The 22,977-nt window shown below is 41.6% G+C and overlaps 1 protein-coding gene across 1 annotated transcript in view; it reads left to right on the plus strand.

Annotated features, from left to right (window-relative positions):
• Window positions 1-14,216, plus strand: part of LOC306961366 (atlastin-2-like) — a 34,607-nt gene extending 20,391 nt beyond the window's left edge. The window contains exons 7-13 of the mRNA XM_079554077.1: window positions 39-131; window positions 970-1,108; window positions 1,213-1,340; window positions 4,452-4,508; window positions 4,579-4,650; window positions 8,848-9,279; window positions 13,923-14,216. Of these exons, the coding sequence (XP_079410203.1) occupies window positions 39-131; window positions 970-1,108; window positions 1,213-1,340; window positions 4,452-4,508; window positions 4,579-4,650; window positions 8,848-9,279; window positions 13,923-14,033 (1,032 nt within the window). The 3' untranslated portion in view covers window positions 14,034-14,216. The remainder of the gene's footprint in view (window positions 1-38; window positions 132-969; window positions 1,109-1,212; window positions 1,341-4,451; window positions 4,509-4,578; window positions 4,651-8,847; window positions 9,280-13,922) is intronic.
• The last annotated feature ends 8,761 nt before the right edge of the window (window positions 14,217-22,977 follow it).

Consider the following 22,977-nt stretch of genomic DNA (forward strand, 5'->3'; position numbering starts at 1 on the left):
ATAAAGAAGTGACTAAACCGAGCGCTCGTGTGTCTCAGAGTCTGATGTTCCTGATCCGGGACTGGAGTTACCCCTACGAGCACCCCTACGGCCTGGAGGGGGGGCGGAGCTTCCTGGAGAAACGCCTGCAGGTCTGGGACTGAAGCTGGGACTTAAACCTGGGACTAAAGCTGAGACTGAAGCTGAGGCTTTAACCTGGGACTAAAGCTGGGACTTAAACCTGGGACTAAACCTGGGACTAAACCTGAGACTTAAACCTGGGACTAAACCTGAGACTTAAACCTGGGACTAAAGCTGAGACTTAAACCTGGGACTAAACCTGGGACTAAACCTGAGACTTAAACCTGGGACTAAACCTGAGACTTAAACCTGGGACTAAAGCTGAGACTTAAACCTGGGACTAAACCTGGGACTAAACCTGGGACTAAAGCTGAGACTTAAACCTGGGACTAAACCTGGGACTAAACCTGAGACTTAAACCTGGGACTAAACCTGAGACTTAAACCTGGGACTAAAGCTGAGACTGAACCTGGGACTAAACCTGGGACTAAACCTGGGACTAAACCTGAGACTTAAACCTGGGACTAAACCTGAGACTTAAACCTGGGACTAAACCTGAGACTTAAACCTGGGACTAAAGCTGAGACTAAAGCTGAGACTAAAGCTGAGACTAAAGCTGGGACTAAAGCTGGGACTTAAACCTGCGTCCGGTGGGAGGGAAGTGGCAATTGTGGTTTTCTGGCCACCAGGGGGCGATGAAAGAGTGAGTGGTTTAGATGAATAAAACAAGGATAGTGTTAAAAATCCAGTGATGTTTGTGAAATGTTTTCCATCATTATTAATAAATATAATTGATCTGAGACTTTATTGATCTCACGACGATGACGACGATGACGATGACGATGACGATGATGATGACGATGACGATGACGATGACGATGACGATGATGATGATGTGTTTGTGTCCAGGTGAAGCAGAACCAGCACGAGGAGCTCCAGAACGTCCGCAAACACATCCACTCCTGCTTCTCCAACATCAGCTGCTTCCTGCTGCCGCACCCCGGGCTGCGAGTGGCCACCAACCCGCACTTCGACGGGCGACTCCGGGGTAACTCACGACCCGTCCATAAGTGTCCTCCTCCAGCCGAACATCTGCATCTGAGCAGGCTCTCCTCACTGTTCAGGCTGTAACTGTCGCTCCTCCGTCTGCAGACATCGACCAGGACTTCCAGGCGCGGCTGGTGGAGCTGGTTCCTCTGCTGTTGTCTCCGGAGAACCTGGTGGTGAAGGAGATCGGGGGACAGAAGGTCACCTGCCGAGACCTGCTGCACTACTTCAAGGTCAGGCCCTTCTCCCTGGAGGCTGTGGCTGCAGGTCGTCTCAGTTTAAGATCAGATTGTACACAGATAAAAGCAGATCAAACCTCAAGGCGAGAGCTTCTTAGGAGAGCAGCTTCTCGTAGGTAAAGGCTCCTCCTCACCAGATCATGGACAGCTCAGCAAAGTAAAGCCTCAGGAAGGTTTCTCCTCATTTCCTGAGTCCATAAAGAATTGAAAGGAGCCGATCACAGATTTAAACAAAAGAGCTGTATCTCCACAGTAAACTCTTCTTTCCCAAGGAGCCCCCATTTGAATAACCAGATCTGTAGCCGGCTGCTATCGCTACAATGGAAACAGATAGATACAGACGGCATCTCTGGAATCGCCCATATATGGTCATGTTTGAAAACAGTTAAGAGGGAAAACAATTTTGAAAAAATGTATATTTTCTCTATTTATTCAAAAACTACTGTAACAAATGCTGAAATATGAATATAGTTTATACTAAATAAAGATACAAAGACATGGGGACGAGCAAAGTGGTTCAACAGCCCATAAATACATGAATAACAGAGAATGCTAACCTGATGCTACATGTTAGCATCGGGCTAATGCTAACGGTTAGCTAGTGCTAGCTAGAACTGCCGTTTTTTCACTTCTACTGAACAATCTGCTGTGAGAAAATATCCATATAGACACGATTTACACTTGACTTTATTTGTATGTGATAAATAAGTTGATATTCCACCAGAAAATGTCTAAAAAGAGGGAAAATTGTGTTTCCCAAAAGCCACGCCCCCTTCTATGACGAGATGCCGTCTGTATCTTACAAACAATTAAAGGGTCAATAGCACAAGGTTAATTACAGTAGCTTTCCTTTCAAATAAATGCACCAGATTAACCACCAGATGGCACTGGAGCTCCCCCTGTTGGCCGAGGTTGTTACGGTTCAAACTTGGATGTGGTGAAGAAGCCGCCGCTCATGAGCTAGAATGCAGTTTGTCAGTGAACGCTTTGTCAACAGGATACGCAGCATTCTTCAGTAAAAGACAAATTAACTTGTAAGGAAATCTGAACAAACTTCTGACTCAGGCTTTGCTCACAGAACCTGAAGACCATGTCAGTGAGATCAGCTGATGCACAACGGTAACACCATAATCATTCTGAACATAACGTACAGATAAAACACAAACAGCTGACTCACAGATAGGCGGTGTCATCCTCTCTGTGCAGAGGAGCAAGACGAGGATAAAAAAACTGTCTGAGGTCTGGACTTCACTCCTCTCTCTCTGAAGCTGGTTTTATTTCTTTAATAAACGCCTTATCTGTGAGACACTTCTATCTCCAGTGTTTGCTTTGGCGATTTCCAGATATCTGTTCTGATACAAAAGAGTCCGAACAGCCTGGACATTGTTCCTTAAAGGGATAGTTCAGGATGTTTGACATAGGGCCTCATTTCCTCGTTATCCAGAGTGTTGCTGATTTCTGGAGATTTTTTATTTTGTAATTCATGCTGTTCTTATATTTGAAGAGTTTCGTGGCGCTAGGCTAGTGCATGTCTATGGTATCAGCTAGCCTGCATTAAAATCAGTGTGACCCGCTCCACAGAGCACCTGAGGCAAATCACTTATAACACCAGACTGACCATATAAATGTCTGTGTCCATAGAATCATGTTTGGAATATAACTGACCTCACATGAATGATCACATTCTGAGGGACAATTTTCTAGCAGATCACTCCGCCGCCGCATAGCTTATACAACCACGAACCTGATGCTATAATATAAGGCAGGGGTAGACAACGTCAGGCCCGGGGGCCAAAACTGGCCCAGACTCTGGCCCTCGAGATGATTTTGAGAAATACTATGACCCAAATCAGAGCTCAAATGCCTGTTAAAGAACTCTAGACATGTTAAAAATACTGTCAATTCCTTCAAATGTCTTAGCAGAGCACCCTTATAGGCCATAATCCTAAAAGAATACTCTAAGAATACTTGAATTAAGGCATTAAATCTAAAGATTGAGTGGATTTGGTCTGGTCTTAAAGCAGATCAAACCTATTCTTGCCAAAGGAACAAGCGCACGTTTTTTTTAATTCAAATAAATATTTTTTTTACAGTAAAAGTTAATTTGTTTGATTTCCAGTGGGATTTCTATTTGTTCAATTGGCATTGGCGTTTTTATTTGATCTTAGATTAGTTCAAAAACCTTTATTCAAGCGATTTTAAGTCATTTATCTCATTTGCGATGGACATTTTTCCAGTGTGTCTGATGCACAACACTGGCATATGTAGAACTGGCAAAAGTGGTCTTTTGACGATGAAGAAAACCGGCTCCACTGAGCAAACCTGCCGACCCCTGATATAAGTTATTTTAAATGCAAAATGGTTCAAATGATTCTATGGACACAGACATGTATATGGTTAGTCTGGTGTTATCAGTGACTCAGGTGCTCTGTGGAGCGGGTCACACTGTTTTTAATGCAGGCTAGCTGATACCATAGAAATGCACTAGCTTTGCACTAGCCTAGCGCCACGAAACTCTTCAAATATAAGAACTGCATGAATTACAAAAAAAATTATCTCCATAAATCAGCAACACTCTGGATAACTAGAAAATGAGGCCCTATGTCAAAAACCCTACAAAACTCATCTAAATGGATCTTTTTCCTCACGTCACGATTTTTTTCCATCTTTTTTGGGTGGGGTCCAACTCATTTTTTTTTTATAGCTTTTTTGTCTTTTTTTTGTCTTTTTTTTTGTCGATTTTTTTGTTCGATTTTTTTTGTCCATTTTTTTTGTCTTTTTTTGTCGTTTTTGTCATTTTTTTGGGTAAAATTTATGTCTTTTTTTGTCATTTTTTCGTCATTTTTTTGTCACATTTATGTCATTTTTCGTCAATTTTTTGTCAATGTTTTCTCACTTTTTTGTCACATTTCCATCATTGTTTTCCTCTCAGTTTTGTTGCTATTTTCACAGCTTTTTTCCAGAAGCTTTTGGGGTAAAGCCAAACTGGAGAAAATGTGTTCGGTTCAGGTGGGAGTTAAGGGGTTAATGTTTCCCACTGTCCTCGAGGAGCCGATGACTCTCCCTCCTGTAAACACTTCCACTTCCTGTGTGTGTTTCCCTCAGGCCTACATGAAGATCTACCAGGGCGAGGAGCTGCCACACCCCAAGTCCATGCTGCAGGTCAGACCGTTGTCCTCAGCGTCGGTAAATGTGGAATAACGTGAACGTAACCAGGTCATGTGTGTTCCAGGCCACGGCCGAGGCCAATAACCTGGCAGCCGTCGCCGGAGCCAAAGACACGTACACCCGGAGCATGGAGCAGGTCAGTCACTACTGCACAGGTCAAAGGTCAGAATCCAAACTGCAGGAAAATAGAATGAGAACAATGATGTGAAAGCCTTGATTTATGGTTTTCAAAGGCAAGAAATACAAAAATAGACTAATATTCTAAATACTGTTACTGTAGTTAGTCAATCAATGAGCCAAAATAAAGCCTTTACATGTCATTAAATTGGTTTCAAACTGGCAACACATTTACATTTAGTTTTGGCTGAAATGTTCACGTTTTTTTTGTTCAAAAGTTTCTGTTGTGTCTGATTTGCTTTTGAATGTTGAAATTTCCGTCCGTCTACAGAGCCTATGCAGGTTTTTTTCTGTTAAAGAATAAATGTATTTGGGCATAATAATCGCACTGAAAAGTACTGAATTTAACTCACTGTTTCGTCGACAAGATTATTATTATTATCAAGATTATCTCTAATGTCTAGAAATGGGGATAAAATTGTTGCAAGAATTGGGAAAAAATAGATTTAAAAATTTGAAAAGAATTACTAAGACAAATTGAAAACAATACAATGGGGGGGAAATCGATAGAACAGAAGAAATTGGACAAAAAATAGATATTTTTTTGCTATTCGTAATTGGGGAAAAAGATAAAAGGACATACCTGGCATAAAACCAGACTGACTGAAATGTTTTGTGACTGATTGTCACATGGTCAACCTGAAATGTATTTATAAATACATATGATAATGGAATTGTGGCAATAGGGCGCAATTTCCAAATGGCGTCTGGAGGCGGGGCTAACGATCGCAGTTTGAACGAGAGCGAACCATCAAACACAAAGCGACTCACACTTTGCGCTCTCGTCCTCCATGACTGTTCACCACGTAAATGTTCTGGTGAAAGTCCTCAGAGCAGCTTCTTCTTTAAGGACAAGTCCAGCTCATTTACAAAAAGTAACATCTCAATACTATTGTTAAAGGGGGGTATTATGCAAAATGGCCTTTTTCAAGCTTTCCATCATGTTATTCTGTCACTCCCTCATTAAAAACATGCCTGAAGTGTTGCCTTGGCACATTCACGTATTTTTGAGTGGAGGGGGCGTGTCTAAAGGCTCAGAGGTTCTTAAAGAGACAGAGGCCTATTTCGAGACATTCACTACAGCCATTTTGAGAGAGACATTTTATACAAGGCAGTTATTCTAATTTACTGCATTTACTGCATTTACAGACCAACAGAAGGTTTGTCATCATTGTAGTGTGATATAGACTGGTGCTATGTGACTGAAAAAAGCATAAAACCCACTCTTTAAAACAGAACAAAGGGCTCTGGGGAAAGATCGCTGAGTCGCGGCCGCCATCTTCCCTGTTCTAGTTACAGGAGCAGCACTGGCTGATGGGAAATCCGTTAACTCCCGCCTCCCGTGCTCTGTGAGATTCAAATCGCACAATTCCAGACTGTATCACCGTGTATCTGTGAACATGAGGATCAGACTGACTCGAACCAGGATTATAAGGACATGGATGACTAAATTGCAACATCTGGAGGAAAAAATAGAAGAAATGTGAAAAGTGCTTTTTTGACTGTAATTCTTGAGCGCGGGGCCGTGATCTGCAGGTGGAAACAGGACGTGCTGCTTCGCCGCATTGGAGCAAACAGGAAGTGCAGCCCTGGACCTTAATGTGTTTAAGTCCTGAAGCTGTTACTGAGGGAGACAAACGGCCTAATGCTCTTTAAACGTCCACTAAGGTTTCCCTGATCGTTCATGTCCTACAGGAGCGGGAGGGCATCTGAGTGACAACAGGGGTTAGCAGCTCATGATCTCAGGCTCCATCACAGCAGGAAGTAGAAAGACACATGTTAGAAAGTTATGGGTCGACCTGAGACGGCTCTGGTTTCTCCTGTATTTATTTAAGTTAGTTCAGTCCAGGTTCACACGAGTTCAAAACATAAAAACAATGAAGTCATTGAAATGAACTTGAAACTGAGATATTTCCTCTTCACATAATGTTAGTGTCTGTCGAGAGAGGAAGGAGAGGACGGAGAGGGAGGAGAGGGAGGAGAGGGAGGAGAGGGAGGAGAGGGAGGAGAGGGAGGAGAGGGAGGAGAGGGAGGAGAGGGAGGAGAGGGAGGAGAGAGAGGAGAGAGAGGAGAGAGAGAGAGGAGAGAGGAGAGGGAGGAGAGGAGGAGAGGGAGGAGAGGGAGGAGAGGGAGGAGAGAGAGGAGAGAGAGGAGAGAGAGGAGAGGGAGGAGAGGGAGGAGAGGGAGGAGAGGGAGGAGAGGAGGAGAGGGAGAGAGGGAGGAGAGGAGGAGAGAGGAGGAGAGGAGAGAGAGGAGAGAGGAGAGAGAGGAGAGAGAGGAGGAGAGGAAGGAGAGGAAGGAGAGGGAGGAGAGGGAGGAGAGAGAGAGGAGAAGAGAGGAGAGAAGGAGAGAGGAAGGAGAGAGAGGAGAGGAGGAGAGAGAGGAGAGAGAGGAGAGAGAGGAGGAGAGGAAGAGAAGGAGAGAGAGGAGAGGGAGGAGAGAGAGGAGAGAGAGGAGAGAGAGGAGAGAGAGGAGAAGAGAGGAGGAGAGAGGAGAAGAGAGGAGAAGAGAGGAGGAGAGAGGAGGAGAGAGGAGAGAGAGAGGAGAGAGAGGAGAGAGAGGAAGGAGAGAGGAAGGAGAGAGGAAGGAGAGAGGAAGAGCGAGTAAGAGCGAGGAAGAGAGAGGGAGGAGAGGGAGGAGAGGGAGGAGAGGGAAGAGAGAGGAGAGGAAGAGAGAGGAAGGAGAGAGAGAGGAGAGGAAGGAGAGGAAGGGAGAGGAAGGAGAGAAGAAGGAGAGGGAGGAGAGGGAGGAGAGAGAGAGAGGAGAGAGGAGGAAGGGAGAAGAAGGAGAGAGAGAGGAGGAGAGGAAGAGAGAGAGAGAAGGAGAGGAAGAGAGAGGAAGGAGAGAGAGAGAGAAGAGAGGAGGAGAGGAGAGAGGAGGAGGAGAGGAGAGAGAGGAAGGAGAGAGGAAGAAGAGAGAGGAGGAGAGAGAGGAGAGGAAGGAGAGAGGAGGGGAGGAGCGAGGAGGAGGGAGGGAAGAGGAGGAGAGAGAGGAAGGAGAGAGGAAGAAGAGAGAGGAGGGAGAGAGGAGGAGCAACGAGGAGGGATGAGAGAGAGGAGAGGAAGGAGAGAGGAGGGGAGGAGCGAGGAGGAGGGAGGGAAGAGAGGAGAGAGAGGAAGGAGAGAGGAGGAGGGAGGGAAGAGAGAGGAGAGAGAGGAAGGAGAGAGGAAGGAGAGAGGAGGAGAGGAAGAGGAGAGAGGAAGGAGAGAGAGGAGAGAGAGGAGGAAGGGAGAGGAAGGGAGAGGAAGACAGAGAGAGAGGAAGGAGAGGAAGGAGAGGGAGGAGAGAGAAGGAGAGGAAGGAGAGAGAGAGAGAAGAGAGGAGGAGAGGAGAGGAGAGAGGAAGGAGAGAGAGGAAGAAGAGAGAGGAGGAGAGAGAGGAGAGAGGAGGGGAGGAGGAGGGAGGGAAGAGGAGGAGAGAGAGGAAGGAGAGAGGAAGAAGAGAGAGGAGGGAGAGAGGAGGAGCAACGAGGAGGGAGGGAAGAGAGGAGAGAGAGGAGAGGAAGGAGAGAGGAGGGGAGGAGCGAGGAGGAGGGAGGGAAGAGAGGAGAGAGAGGAAGGAGAGAGGAGGAGGGAGGGAAGAGAGGAGAGAGAGGAGAGAGAGGAAGGAGAGAGGAAGGAGAGAGGAGGAGAGGAAGGGAGAGGAGGAGAGAGGAAGGAGAGAGGAAGGAGAGGGGAAGGAGAAGGAGGAGAGGGAGGAGAGAGAGAGGAAGAGAGGAGAGAGGAAGGAGAGAGAGGAGAGAGAGGAGGAAGGGAGAGGAAGGGAGAGGAAGACAGAGAGAGAGGAAGGAGAGGAAGGAGAGGAGAGAGAGAGGAGAGAGGACCGGAGGAGCGAGGAGGAGGGAGGAGAGAGGAGTTAATCAGAAAGGAGAGTTTCATAAAACACTAGTTATCTCCGAATATAGAAAAAAAAACTGATTTTGATCAAAACTCGCCTTAGATTTCTCAGGAACCGAGGCACTTAGAATTAAACAGTTTCCACCTACGGAGAGCTGAGAATGTCCCCTTTCAAACGAGCCACAGCCTGTGTCCACAGCTATAACGCAGAATATGCTGTGGTGCTACAAATATCTAAAGTTGATCCGTTTTGCCTCGTCCCCCTGCGTTCTTGAGCTTTTCCCCCGTTTGCCTTACGCCTCCCGTCCTTGTTCCCTCAGATCTGCGGCGGCGAGCGTCCGTACCTCTGCCCGTCGGAGCTGCAGCGCCATCACTCGGACCTGCGCGAGCTCAGCCTGCGTCACTTCCGCTCGGTGAAGAAGATGGGCGGGGAGGAGTTCTGCCGCCGGTACCAGACGCAGCTGGAGGCGGAGCTGGACGACATGTTCACGTCCTTCTCCAAACACAACGAGGGCAAGAACCTGTTCCACGCCGCGCGCACGCCCGCCACGCTCTTCGTGCTCATGGCCGTCATGTACGCCGTCTCCATGGTGACGGGCTTCGTGGGCGTGACCTCGGTGGCGGTGGTGTGCAACCTGCTGATGGGCGCCGCCCTGCTGGCGCTGTGCGTGTGGGCGTACGCCAAGTACTCCGGGGAGTTCAGGGAAGTGGGCGTGGCCATCGACCGAGGGGCGGACTTCCTGTGGGAGCAGGTGAGGCGAGCATGTTGTTATGGAAACATGTATTTGACCTCTCAGTGACACACAGGCTGTTTTGTGGTTACCATGGCGCCGCTACGTTCCATCACCGCGGCCTCTGACGCTTCACGGTCAGTTGTTTTGAGGGTTTCTTGGACATAAAAAGTAGGAGTGCAGAGTCCGTTAGCTTTAGCCTCAGGCAGATTACAAACGATCCAGATGTTTTCAGCTGTTGTTCAACCATTGACCAGATTTCACAAAGTCGTTCATGAATGCACCGACCTTTGTAAACTTTACTTTAGCTACTTTAGATCAGGGGTGCCCAAAGTGGGGCCCGTGGGCCAAATTTGGCCCGCCGAAGCAATTCTGTTGGCCCGCCAGAGAGTGACTTAATACTAACTCTCTTCCATTCATCCTCAATGGTAAATATGGATGCAGTACACTTTTTGGCCACCAGCGTCAAATTGGGGGCGCTGTTTCACTCCTTTCGCAAAAGTCAAAGGAAAAGGCCACCGTTTTTACATACTGAGATATGTTCTTACCTTAGCTTTGACGAGTTCTTTAGGACCTGTCTGATCTTCCCCCGTGCCTTCAGTCACGTAAACACAGCGCAGACGGCGTTAGCATTTAGCCTCTCTCTCTCTCCTCTATAGCTCCAAAACAGGTCAAGATAGAAGCTACCAAGCTCTTCCACGTTTTCCCTATTTAAATATGGTTACGTGAAGTGTTCCACTACAAAGTATAATTACACAAAATTAAACAATGTGGATTTTCTAAGCGGATAAAAGGGGGGACTATATTGTAAGGCGTAATAATACCAGGAGTAGTTCGAAAACCGCGCAGTAATCTTCACTTTACTGCACGGATGCCAAACTACTGTTTATGTGACTGAAGGCACGGGGGAAGATCAGACAGGTCCTAAAGAACTCGTCAAAGCTCAGGTAAGAACATATCTCAGTATGTAAAAACGGTGGCCTGTTCCTTTAAACACTTTGCAAATACGTGTTTCACAAACCTGAGCCTGAAAAGGAAGATTCTAATCTGAAAAAGCCTGACGACACATGACATGTCAGCGACTTTAACCTGTACTGACTTTGATCTTCTGCCTTTGAACGCTCCAGAGGACTCCGAGAAAGGTGAGCTCCTCAACATCTGGAAATGTCCAGCCCGAGCCGCTCGTCATCCACATCAGACTTTTCATTTCCGTTCCTTTGCTTTGAAAAGAGTTGTGTTTGTTTATTTGACCGTACACATTAATGAACATTTCACCCATGACATTTGTACGTGTGTTTACATGAGTATCCTGGTTATTAACGGGGATTCTACGTTTCCTGGTTTTGTTCACGTAAACACAGAATCCTGGTTTCAGTTTCCACGATAAGCCGAACTCCGGGTTATTAGAAACCAGGAAGTTCCCACTGTTTCCTGGTCACTGCACCTTGTAAACACTGGGACGTACTGAGCATGTGCGAACTTTTGAAACCGATACGGCCGGACCAAAAACCTTCCCATAGCCATTTAATCTGGTACCTGGGTTTTAAAACTTTGGAAGTAGCCTTAACCCCTTAACTCCCACCTGAACCGAGCACATTTTCTCCACTTTGGCTTTACCCCAATCCAAAAGCTTCTGGAAAAAAGCTGTGAAAATAGCAACAAAACTGAGACGAAAATAAATATGGAAATGTGACAAAAAAGTGACGAAAAATTTATGAAAAAATGGCAAGAAAAATGACAAATATGTGACAAAAATGTGACAAAAAAATTACAAAAATGTGACAAAAAGTGACACAAATTTGACAAAATGTGACAAAAAAGTGACAAAAAAATGACAAAAATGTGACAAAAATGACCAAAAAAATGACCAAAATGTGACAAAAAAGTGACAAAAATGTGACAAAAATGACCAAAAAAATTACAAAAATGTGACAAAAAATGACACAAATTTGACAAAAATGTGACAAAAAAATTACAAAAATGTGATAAAAAATTACAAAAATGTGACAAAAAATGACACAAATTTGACAAAAAATGACAAAAAAATGACAAAAAATGTGACAAAAATGACCAAAAAAATAACAAAAATGTGACAAAAAATTGACAAAAAATTGACAAAAAATGTGACAAAAAATAATAAAAATGTGACAAAATGTGACAAAAAATGACCAAAAAAATGACAAAAAGACAAATAATTGACAAAAAAATGACAAAAATGTGACAAAAAATGACACAAATTTGACAAAATGTGACAAAAAATGACCAAAAAAATGACCAAAATGTGACAAAAAAGTGACAAAAAAATGACAAAAATGTGACAAAAAATGACACAAATTTGACAAAAATGTGACAAAAAATGACACAAATTTGACAAAAATGTGACAAAAAAATTACAAAAATGTGATAAAAAATTACAAAAATGTGACAAAAAATGACACAAATTTGACAAAAAATGACAAAAAAATGACAAAAAATGTGACAAAAATGACCAAAAAAATAACAAAAATGTGACAAAAAATTGACAAAAAATTGACAAAAAATGTGACAAAAAATAATAAAAATGTGACAAAATGTGACAAAATGTGACAAAAAATGACCAAAAAAATGACAAAAAGACAAATAATTGACAAAAAAATGACAAAAATGTGACCAAAAATTTGATAAAAATGTACGAAAAAATGTGACAAAAGACAAACAAAATTACAAAAAATGTGATAAAAATGTTTGTAATTTAAAAAAATTACAAAAATTTGACAAAAAAATTACAAAAAAGTTACAAAAATGAGTTGAATACCCAACAAAAAAATGATGGAACAAAAATCTGATGACGTGAGGAAAAAGATCCTCTCGGTTCAGGCGGGAGTTAAGAGGTTAAAAAACAACCGCCTTTTTGCTCCGTGCTTTCTCCAGTGGAAGTCGGTGCTTTTCAATTCTCATGTCTTGAAAGAACTCTGTTTTCAGGGCTTCTTTGGATTGATCTTGTCCCTGTGCTGGAGAAGCGTCTGAAAAAGCCGTGCGTTAGCAACATTGCTAAGGTGTTTAGCTCCTTGCCATATGCATCATTAGCTCCGCCCCTCTCTGGAGCCTAAATATCCTGGTTTCATATCCAGAATACTTTCATAACCAGGATATGCCCAATAACCCGGTTACTCAAGCACATGTGAACACGCTCTGACTGCACGAGAGAAAAGGCTGAGAACAGATGTGTTGTTTCATTCATCTATGTTTGAGTAATCTGCATGCTAATAACTGAGTTAAAGGACGTTTCAGGATTTTTGACATGGGGCCTCATTTCACAGTTATCCAGAGTGTTGATTTCTGGATATATATATATATATACATTGTAATTCAAACAGTCCTTATATTTGCAGAGCTTAGTGGTGCTAGGCTAATGCTAGGCTAGTCCATGTCTATGGTAACTAGTAGCCTGCATTAAAAACCTCTTCAGAATCATGGGCTCGTCCTCCAAACGTTGCCATATCTGATTTGTAGAAGCTCCTTTGTGAATTCCACGTGTAGTAAAGCGGCCGCAGGTAAACAAACTACTGTAGATCCGGTCACCGAGCAGATCCCTCCGCCGCTGCGTAGCTACAACCAGGAAGCTGCTGCTGCTCAGATATAAGTTCTTTTGAAACATTATTGAGTCGACACAGACGTTTCTATGGTCAGTCTGGTGTTGTAAGTGATTTGCCGCAGGTGCTCTGTGCTCGGGTCAGACTGTTTTTAACCTCTTAACTCCCGCCTGAATCGAGAGGATCTTTTTCCTCACATTTTTCTTCCATCATTTTTTTTCACATTTTTTCATTTTTTGTCAATTTTTGTCAAATTTTTTGTCAAATTTTTGTCCTTTTTTGTCACATTTTTTTCATTTTTTTGTGGTAATTTTTAATTAATTTTTTTCATTTTTTTGTCAATTTTTTATCGAATTTTGGACATTTTTTGTTTTACATTTTGGTCCATTTTTGTCACATTTATGTCATTTTTTGTTATTTTTTGTTACATTTTTGCCACTTTTCATCAATTTGTTTTCATTTTTTTGTTACATTTTGGTCATTTTTTGGTCACTTTTTTTTTTTTTTTCATTTTTTTGTCACTTTTTTTTCTTCATTTTTTTTGGTCAATTTTTTATCGATTTTGTCAGTTTTATGTTACATTTTGGTCAATTTTTGTCACATTTATGTCATTTTTTTGTTATTTTTTTGTACAGTTTTGCCACTTTTTCATCTATTTTTTGTAATTTTTTTGTCACATTTTTCTCTTTTTTTTTTGGTAAATTTATCAAATTTTTGTCATTTTTTGTGACATTTTGGTACATTTTTGTCACATTTTTGCCACTTTTTCATCAATGTTTTTGTCTCAGCTTTGTTGCTATTTTCACACCTTTTTTCCAGAAGCTTTTGGATTGGGGTAAAGCCAAACTGGAGAAAATCAGGCTGGAGTTTAGGGGTTAATGCAGGCTACTAGTTACCATAGACATGCACTAGCCTAGCACTAGCCTAGCACTGCTAAACTCTTCAAATACAAGAACTGCATGAATTAAAACAATCAACAACACTCTGGATAACTAGGAAATGAGGCCTTATGTCAATAATCCTGAAATACTATATATCAGCCGCTCCAAAACGTCTTTAATAAGTGAATAACTTCCTTATATTTGTCTCCAGATTCTGTCCAAGCTTCTGGAGGCGGCCCGGAGCCGAGTGCCGCTGGCGAACCTCATCCCCCTGCCCCGACCGCGGCTCGCCACCAACAACAACGTCAAGAAGAAAAACTAGAGCCGCCATCTTGTCTCCTCCTTCATCCCCCTCCCCCTCCTCCTCCTCTTCTTCTCCACGGACGACGGACCTGCTCCAAACCCTCGAGTCCTGACACAATCTCCACCCGTCGGACCAAAGTTTACAGCTTTATTCCTCCATTTCAAACCCGCCGCTTTGGGAAAGACTTCACCGTTTCCTCACGGCCTCTCAAACCGGTTACACTTTCCTCACACCTGATGGCAGATCAGTCTGATTCGGTTTTGTTTTGTCTTGGCTGGCCAGGCAAAAAACTCACCGCCCTCTCCGTGAAGAAACCCGTGAGTCTTTCCCAAAAACGCGGCTCAGAAAGAACAAACCAAACTCCGTTCCCCGGTCACGTTTGTTTGTAGCTATCGTTGCCGCGGGCGTTGCTTTAGAGATCCGGCTCCCGTAGACTGTAAGCAGAGCACTATTTATTGTTGTACAGATGATTCTTGATAGTATTATGTACAGGACGGAGTTTTTATCGGAAGCGAACGAGCACATTTCAGTCCCGCACTTGGAGATTTTAGCCGTCGAGTTCGACCCGAGCGCGACTCTGTCCACACTCAGATACATTTTCACTTCTCAGATAAAGTGAGGTGTGTTTTATGGTTCTCGTAGGGACATTTCTCCTTTAGTATTTTAGTTTTAACTTGTTTTTTTCTCCCCGTGGGCTGTTCGAGTCTCTCTTTAACCAGTCGGGGACCAATCGCTCGAGCTCTGATCCGGCTCGAAGGACCATTTTCAAGTTTAGCCTTTTGTGCTTTCTCCTGAAGTCTACGACCAAACCTATAAATATTAGACACATTCCGTCAAACTGAGAGGAGACCCCGTTATACAGCACACAAAACAAGAAATATATAAATATACAAATGATCTGTACTTTACCAGGACCTGTCTGATACCTTTTTGGTAACTCTGCTGCATCAGGCCTGGACCATAAAACGGAACAATGTTCTTCAGAAACCCTGTGTAGTCGTGCTAAGGCTGGATGACAAAAATGAACCTCATTATTATAGGGGACTTTCTCGATAACGATGGTGAAGGGATAGTTTTGCAAAGTTGTGCTGCGAACATCTACATCTGCTCAAAAAGATCATTGTTCTGAACAAACTACAACATGCCAGAAAACAACACTTTTTTCTATTTCTCTAAATTTTAAGTCTAATTTCCACCAATATTTTGCCTCCTATTATTATGTTTTAACGCCTTAACTCTCACCTGAACCGAGCACATTTTCTCCAGTTTGGCTTTACCCCAGTCCAAAAGCTTCTGGGAAAAAGCTGTGAAAATAGAGACAGAACTGAGACGAAAACAATGATGGAAATGTGACAAAAAATTAGAAAACATTGGCAAAAAAGTGCAGAAAAATTGATGAAAAAGTGGCAAAAATGTGACAAAATGTGACAAAAAAATTACAAAAATTTGATAATAAATTGACAAAAAATTGACAAAAAATGACAATTTGACAAAAAATTGCAAAATGTGACAATAGCGACAAATTACGAAAAAGTGACAAAAATGTGACAAAAATATGACAAGAAATTACGAAAAAGTGACAAAAATTGGACAAAAATGTGACAAAAAATTACAAAAAAATGACAAAAAATTGACTAAAATATGAAAAAATTACGAAAAAATGACTAAAAATTGACAACAAATTACAAAAATGTGACAAAAAAACGACAAAAAATGTGACAAAAAAATTACAAAAAATTTGACAAATAATTGCTGAATGTGACAAAAATATGACAAAAAATTACGAAAAATTACGAAAAAGTGACAAAAATTGGACAAAAAATGACAAAAAATTGACTAAAATTGGACTAAAATATGACAAAAAATTACGAAAATATGACAAAAAATTGACAAAAAATTACAAAAATGTGACAAAAAAACGACAAAAAATGTGACAAAAAAATTACAGAAATGTGACAAAAAAACGACAAAAAAAAAACAAGTTGCAAAAATGAGTTGAATACCCAACAAAAAATGGTGGAAAAAAAATTTGACATGAGGAAAAAAATCCTCTCGGTTCAGGCGGGAGTTAAGAAGTTAATCAATTTTCAGTTTTATTTTCCCCTCAGTTTCCCCTCCATGTTTTTAATTATTTCCCCCATTTTTAATTAATTAAGTTATTCCACATTTCTCGACATTGCAGATCAACTCTTGCTCATCCTCCAAACAGTCATTTCAACATGATCTTGCAGTCGACGATAATCACCACCTCTAAGTGCAGGCATCCCTCGTTTATCACGGGGTCACGTTCTAAAAATAATCAGCAATAAGCTAAATCTGTGAAGTCTATTATATTATTATACATGACTATTGTACATGTTTTAAGGCTGTAAAACCTCTCACCGCTCACTTCATACACTCTTCTCACTCGTTCACTCAGGTTCTCCTCATGCCTGGTGTCACTGTGTGTTTTTTTTTGTCTTATAATATTTTAATTAATCACACTGTATCACAAAGAATCGACCGTACAATAAAAACATGCCCTATTTCCCCAATCAGCTCGGGCCATCGTGAGGACGTCTGGCGAACCCACCCGGCCTCTTCTATTTGAACATTTCCTACTCCCTCCACAACAGGAAGCGCTCCACACCGGAAAACAAAACTTGAAAATAAGCTGTCCGATACAGTAGTGATTAATCATTTATTTCTGCTGGGACTGAAAGTAACTCACTGGATCACTAAAACAATTGGCACTAGCTAACTTCTAACTAATTCCTGCTGTACTTTGTCCGTTCCTGCTGAATTATGAAGTGTTTTTCCATGCACAGATCTGTTCTTACCTTAGACGAGTTCATGTGGACCTGTCTGGTCTTCACGCGTGTCCTCAGTCACGTTGGCACAGACGGCGTTAGCATTTAGCCTCTGCTCCTCTATAGCTCCAAACCAGGTGAAGATAGAAGCTACCGAGCTCTTCCACGTTTTCACTATTTAAATATGGTTACGTGAAGTGTTCCACCATAAAACAGGGGTAGGCAAGTTTGCTCGGTCGGGGGCCGATTTTCTTCATTGTAAAAAGACCAAGGGCCGAACCTGACAGTTTTAGCCAAAAGTAAAGCTCACAAATGCCAGCGCTGTGCATAATATATGACCTCATTTGGTGTTCTGTTTGGAATTTTTTAAGTAATTGACAGTATTTTTCATATTTTTCCAGTACTTGACCCCTTAAGCGAACACATTTTCTCCAGTTCAATCTTTCCCAAATCTTAAAAGCTTCTTGGAAAAAAATGAATCAAAAGGTCGACAAAAACTAGCGACAAACGCAACAAAAAAGTGAAGACAACGCAGCGGCAACCTGAGGGAAAATCGTACATCAGTTTTGACGGTCTTGGCTTCCAAATGAAGTGTTACTCCTATAGGCTGTAAGGCAAGGCAAGGCAACTTTATTTATACCGCGCATTTCGTACACAATGCGCCTTACAAAAGAAAATATGCGAAATGACAATCAGGTTAAGTTTAGGCAAAGCACATAAATAAAAACATCAAGACATGGGAAACACACAGTACACCTGGGCAGGCGCTGGAATTTTTTGTTGGGTAGGGGAGGGGCGCCCATCTGTAAGCTCCAGTTGATTTTCTAAGCGGATAAAAAGGAACTATATTGTAAGGCGTAATAATACCAGGAGTAGTTTGGCGTCCGCGCAGTAAAGTGAAGATATTACATTTCATTGTAAAAAGCGGCAAAATTGTACCAATAATAAATCCACAAAACAGCGAGAAACTTGAACCGCATTATAGTGAGGGACCAAAAAACAAACAAACCTGGTTACATTGAATTTATATCAACAAACTGGCACTAACTGACCTGCTGTACTTTGTCCATTCCTGCTGATTCCCTTTTTAAATCCATTCCTCTTTTGCTGCTTTACTTTAGTCTTCGAGTGTGGACGGAGCTCGGCTGACGGACGCTCGAATCTGCCGCCGCGTTTTCTTTTCTTTCCCCGAAGTCCGAGCTGCCGATGATCCCGCGTCCCTCCGACATCACCGAATATTTAAATCCTGTACAGGCATTTTTACTGCAGTTTTCTCACTCGACGTATGCACATGTACAAATACCGGTTTTGTAGAGACTTTTCTTCACAGGAATCGCAGACGACGCCTTTGTTTTGTGTAAATAACATTAAGAACCGCTGCCCACCTCCTTTTAAATTTATTTTAATTTATTTACAGTAATAAACGGAACAAATGATCAACAAAGTGTTTTATGGTTTTCATTGAGGGTTTGATAGATTCAGGTGTGATTGAATTGTAGATTTATTGTTCCAAAGAAGGCCTTAAAGGTCATCAACCCGCCTTAAAGGGATATTTCAGGATGTTTGACATAGGGCCTCACTTCCTAGTTATCCAGAGTGTTGCTGATTTCTGGAGATTTTTTTTGTAGTTCATGCAGTTCTTGTTGAAGAGTTTCTTGGAGCTAGGCTAGTGCAAGGCTAGTGCATGTCTATGGTATCAGCTAGCCTGCATTAAAAACAGTGTGACCTGTTTATATGGTTAGTCTGGTGTTATAAGTGATTTGCCTCAGGTGCTCTGTGGAGTGCCGTAAGACTGTTTTTAATGCAGGCTAGCTGACATCGGAGAAATGCGCAAGCCTTGCATTAGCCTAGCACAGTGGTTCTCAACCTTTTGGAGCCGCGACCCCCATTATAACAGTTAAAGGGGTTCGTGAAACCCCCGCCCGGGTCACACCGTGAGAAATTGGAACATTAGCCGACATAATTCTTAAAAAAAACAAATGGCTAAAATAAAATTCATCAAACTACAAACATGTAATGGCACTCTGGTAAAATAGCACACACATGCAACAGTAAAATATTATAATATACGCTAAAAAAAAGTATGTATGTTTTCTCTAAATGATCTGGCGACCCCTAGTCTGGCATCCAGACGAATCTCCGATGTTTATTAATTAATAAACAGGAGACTAGTCTGGCGACCCTGTCGTAGAAAAGCTACTGCTTGAGGCGGGACTAATGTGGGACAACCGAAGCTTAGAGCAGCCAATGAGAACATAGCAGATGTGACGACAGAAACAGCGACAAGAAAGTCGTCATCATTGGGACATTAACAATGGCGCTCCTGCCACATGGAGCTCAGGAAATGACTTCTGTCGTTTATGTCAGAAAAACTTAAGAATACAAGCAAACCGGAGCATTACGTGAAGTGGTTGCTTGTGTTGAAAAACTACAAAACAAAGGCGCAACAACGTGACGCCCGTTCAGGGAGCTGCTCTGATTGGTCGGTCGGCTCCATATCGCTGCGTCACTTCCTTTGAAAGCGCGCAATGGAGTTTTGCCAGACCCTCTTCTGTAAAGAAGCGGAGTCTGGTTGGCGAGACTAGGCGACCCCCCAAATTTGTCTCACGACCCCCCTGGGGATTCCCGACCCCCAGGTTGAGAACCACTGGCCTAGCACCACGAAACTCTTCAAATATAAGAACTGCATGAATTACAAAAAAAAATATCTCATCAATCAATCAGCAACACTCTGGATAACTAGGAAGTGAGGCCCTGTGTCAACAATCCTGAACTATCCCTTTAAGTTGGATTCAAATGACAATAAAGAGACTAGATGCAGGTTGTCATTTCATGCTCACTACTGCCATTTCAGGTCTTACGTGAAACTGCAGCTTCTATATTAAGCTCGTGCGGGATTTTAGAGGCAGTTGTGATGAACAGGTCTGAGCTCATTCTACACATTAGGACATGGCTGAAACAGAAAAGAGTACGTTTTAACATTTTTTAAACTCTGTATAGTCCCTTTTAAACTAAAATGACAAAATATGTGGGAACAAAATGACAAAATGAATGAGTGTTAAACTTCTGGCAACTGAACAGATGCAGAACCGTCGATTTCTGTACACGGCACATATGCTTTAACAATATGCTGAAGAACAAAACTTATGCTGTTTACCCTCTTACCTCGCGCATGAACCCAGTGCATTTTCCCAGTTTGGCTTTACCCAAATTTAAAAGCTTCTCGACTGGACAGCAATTGGAAAGCTAAGACCAAAAGACCAAAGTTTCATGTCACATTGTCGCCACCAAGAGGTTAAACTCTTAACAACATTTTAATTTGTGGCAGTGAAGTTCGACACCTGAAGGAGTTTGTATCGGTTACAAAAACGTCTTACGTGACTTATTTTGTAATTGCACCGAGCTGACGTCACTGAAGAGGCTGCTCTCGCGGCGCCGGATCAAAACGTACAGTCCTGTTTTCGATACAGAGTTTTTATTCCGTTACTTAAGCCGGTTAGTTCATAATAGATCCATGGGTTAGTTGTTCTAGTCATAATGATGCTGTTAAAGCCTCGCCTGTGTTTCTCATAACCCCGGTGAGCGCGGCAGTGAGTGGAGTTTCGCTCAGGCGGAGCTCAGGACCAAACACCCGGAAGGACCCGCTCCAAGATGGCGGCCGCAGCCTCTGAAGCCTGAAGGTGAGACGCTTTTCTCTGTTTAATGAGCATTTATGGATTATTTAAAGGAGAAAATCAATTCTGTGCGTGAGCGAAGGGTTTGTCTTTGATCCAGACCTGAATAAAAGTGTTTTTGAAGTTTTATAAGAAGATAATGTGCCGGTGTTCAGGAGTCACCCTGATGACGTAACGAGCTCTGCTAGAAACTCTTACTGTTAAATACAAACAGACTCCGCTCATTGTGTTAGATTATGTGTCTGTCAGACTTGTTGTCAAAGGGCGACAGTGGCTCAGGGGGAGTGTTGTGATAAACCAAGTGTTTGGAGAATGCATGTTTATATTTGCAGGGTTTTCACGAGTCATTAGAAACATTAAAAGTCATGAATTCTTCCGAAATCAAGGGCCTTAAATGTCATTAAACAGGAAAACGTTGGATTTAAAATGGATTTATTGGAAAACTGTGACATCACTCCACAAAATTTACTGTATAAGTTCATTGAAAAAACACCAAACAAATGATTTTAATTCTTAAACATCGTAAAACACCTTAGAACAGTTTCCTCAAATCAATTTTTTCCCGTGATAAAACACCCGATAAAAAGAACTTAATCAAAATCTATGATGAACACGACACATGTGAGTCTTTTAACTCCCGCCTGAACCGAGCACATTTTCTCCAGTTTGGCTTTACCCCAGTCCAAAAGCTGAAAAGGTGAGAAAATAGCAACAGAACTGAGACCAAAACAATGATGAAGATGTGACAAAAAAGGGAGAAAACTAAAGACAAAAAACTGACGAAAAATTGACAAAAAAGGACCAAAAACTTGACAAAACAATTGACAAAAAAGGACCAAAAAATTACCAAAAACGTGGCAAAAATGTCACAAAAATTTACAAAAAATATGCAAAAATGTGACAAAAAACTGACAAAAATTTGACAAAACAATTGACAAAAAAGGACCAAAAAATTACGAAAAATTGACACAAAATTGACAAAAAAACAACAAAAAAGTCGCAAAAATTGACCAAATAATGATGAAAAAATGATGAAAAATTGGCAAAAATGTGATTAAAAAAACGACAAAAAATTGACAAAAAAGGACAAATCTGACAAAATGTACAAACAATTTGACAAAAAAGTTACAAAAATGAATTGAAAGGTTTTCAATTCATTCCAAAAAAAGATGGAAAAAATCTGATGCCGTGAGGAAAAAGATCTATTTAGATGAGTTTTGTAGGTCTTAGCTTTCAAATGAGGCGTTACACTGACCTACAGGATTTGGGTAAAGCTGAACTGGAGAAAATGCTCTCGGTTCAGGCGGGAGTTAAGAGGTTAAACTGTGTCATGTCTAATAAAAGGAAAGAGAAGCATCATGAGAGACCAGGTAAACTGTGATGATGAAGATGTAAAGCAGTTTCCTGGATCTGTGAGACGTCTCTGGTGAAGCTCAGTGTCTTCAGGAGAGAGAAACTAAATATAAATAACTCTGTGTTTCTCACTTACTGTGAGGCCAGAGACACCGAACTCTGAGACTTACTTTTTGTTACTTTTTCGTTGTGTTTGCGTCACATTTTTGTCTTGTCTTCGTTGCTTTTGGATTGGGGTAAAGCCAAACTGGAGAAAATGTGCTCGGTTCAGGCGTTCCATTTGAGTACGGTTTATTTAAATATCACCAGCACACAGAGTGAGAAAACCTGCCGGTCGTTAACCCCTTGACTCCCACCTGAACCGAGCACATTTTCTCCAGTTTGGCTTTACCCCAGTCCAAAAGCTTCTGGAAAAAAGCTGTGAAAATAGCAACAAAACTGAGACGAAAACAATGATGGAAATGTGACAAAAAAGTGACGAAAAATTGATGAAAAAAAAAAAAGTGGCAAAAATGTCACAAGAAAATGACCAAAAATTGACGAAAAAATGACAAAAAAAATATAAAAAATGACGATAAAATAAAAAAATCTGACAAAAAAATTTGACAAAAATTTGATAAAAAATTGACAGAAAATTTGCAAAAATGTGACAAAAAAATGACAGAAATGTGATTAAAAAAATGACAAAAAAACTGACAAAACTGTGACAAAAACTGACAAAAAATTGCAAAAATTTGATTAAAAAAATGACGAAAACATGACCATAATGTGACAAAAATTTGACAAAAATGTGATAAAAATTTGACAAAAAATTATTTAAAAAAATGACGATAAAATAAAAAAATCAGACAAAAAATGACAAAAAAATGACAAAAATGTGACAAAAACTGACAAATAATGCCAAAAAATTTGATAGAAAATGTACGGAAACAAATTCAAAAATTTGACAAAAAATGACCAACAAATACAAAAATGAGTTTAATTCCCAACAACTGATGGAAAAAAAATCTGCTGACGTGAGGAAAAAGATCCTCTGGGTTCAGGCGGGAGTTAAGAGGTTAAACAAAGGCCGTCACAGTTTCCTGTCTGGGACGCTCTGTGATTTAAGCCCCTCCCTCTGTCCTCAGCCTCGGTGAACATGGGTCT

Source organism: Gobius niger, assembly GCF_951799975.1.
Source record: "Gobius niger genome assembly, chromosome: 3".
NCBI classification, from domain to species: Eukaryota; Metazoa; Chordata; class Actinopteri; order Gobiiformes; family Gobiidae; genus Gobius; species Gobius niger.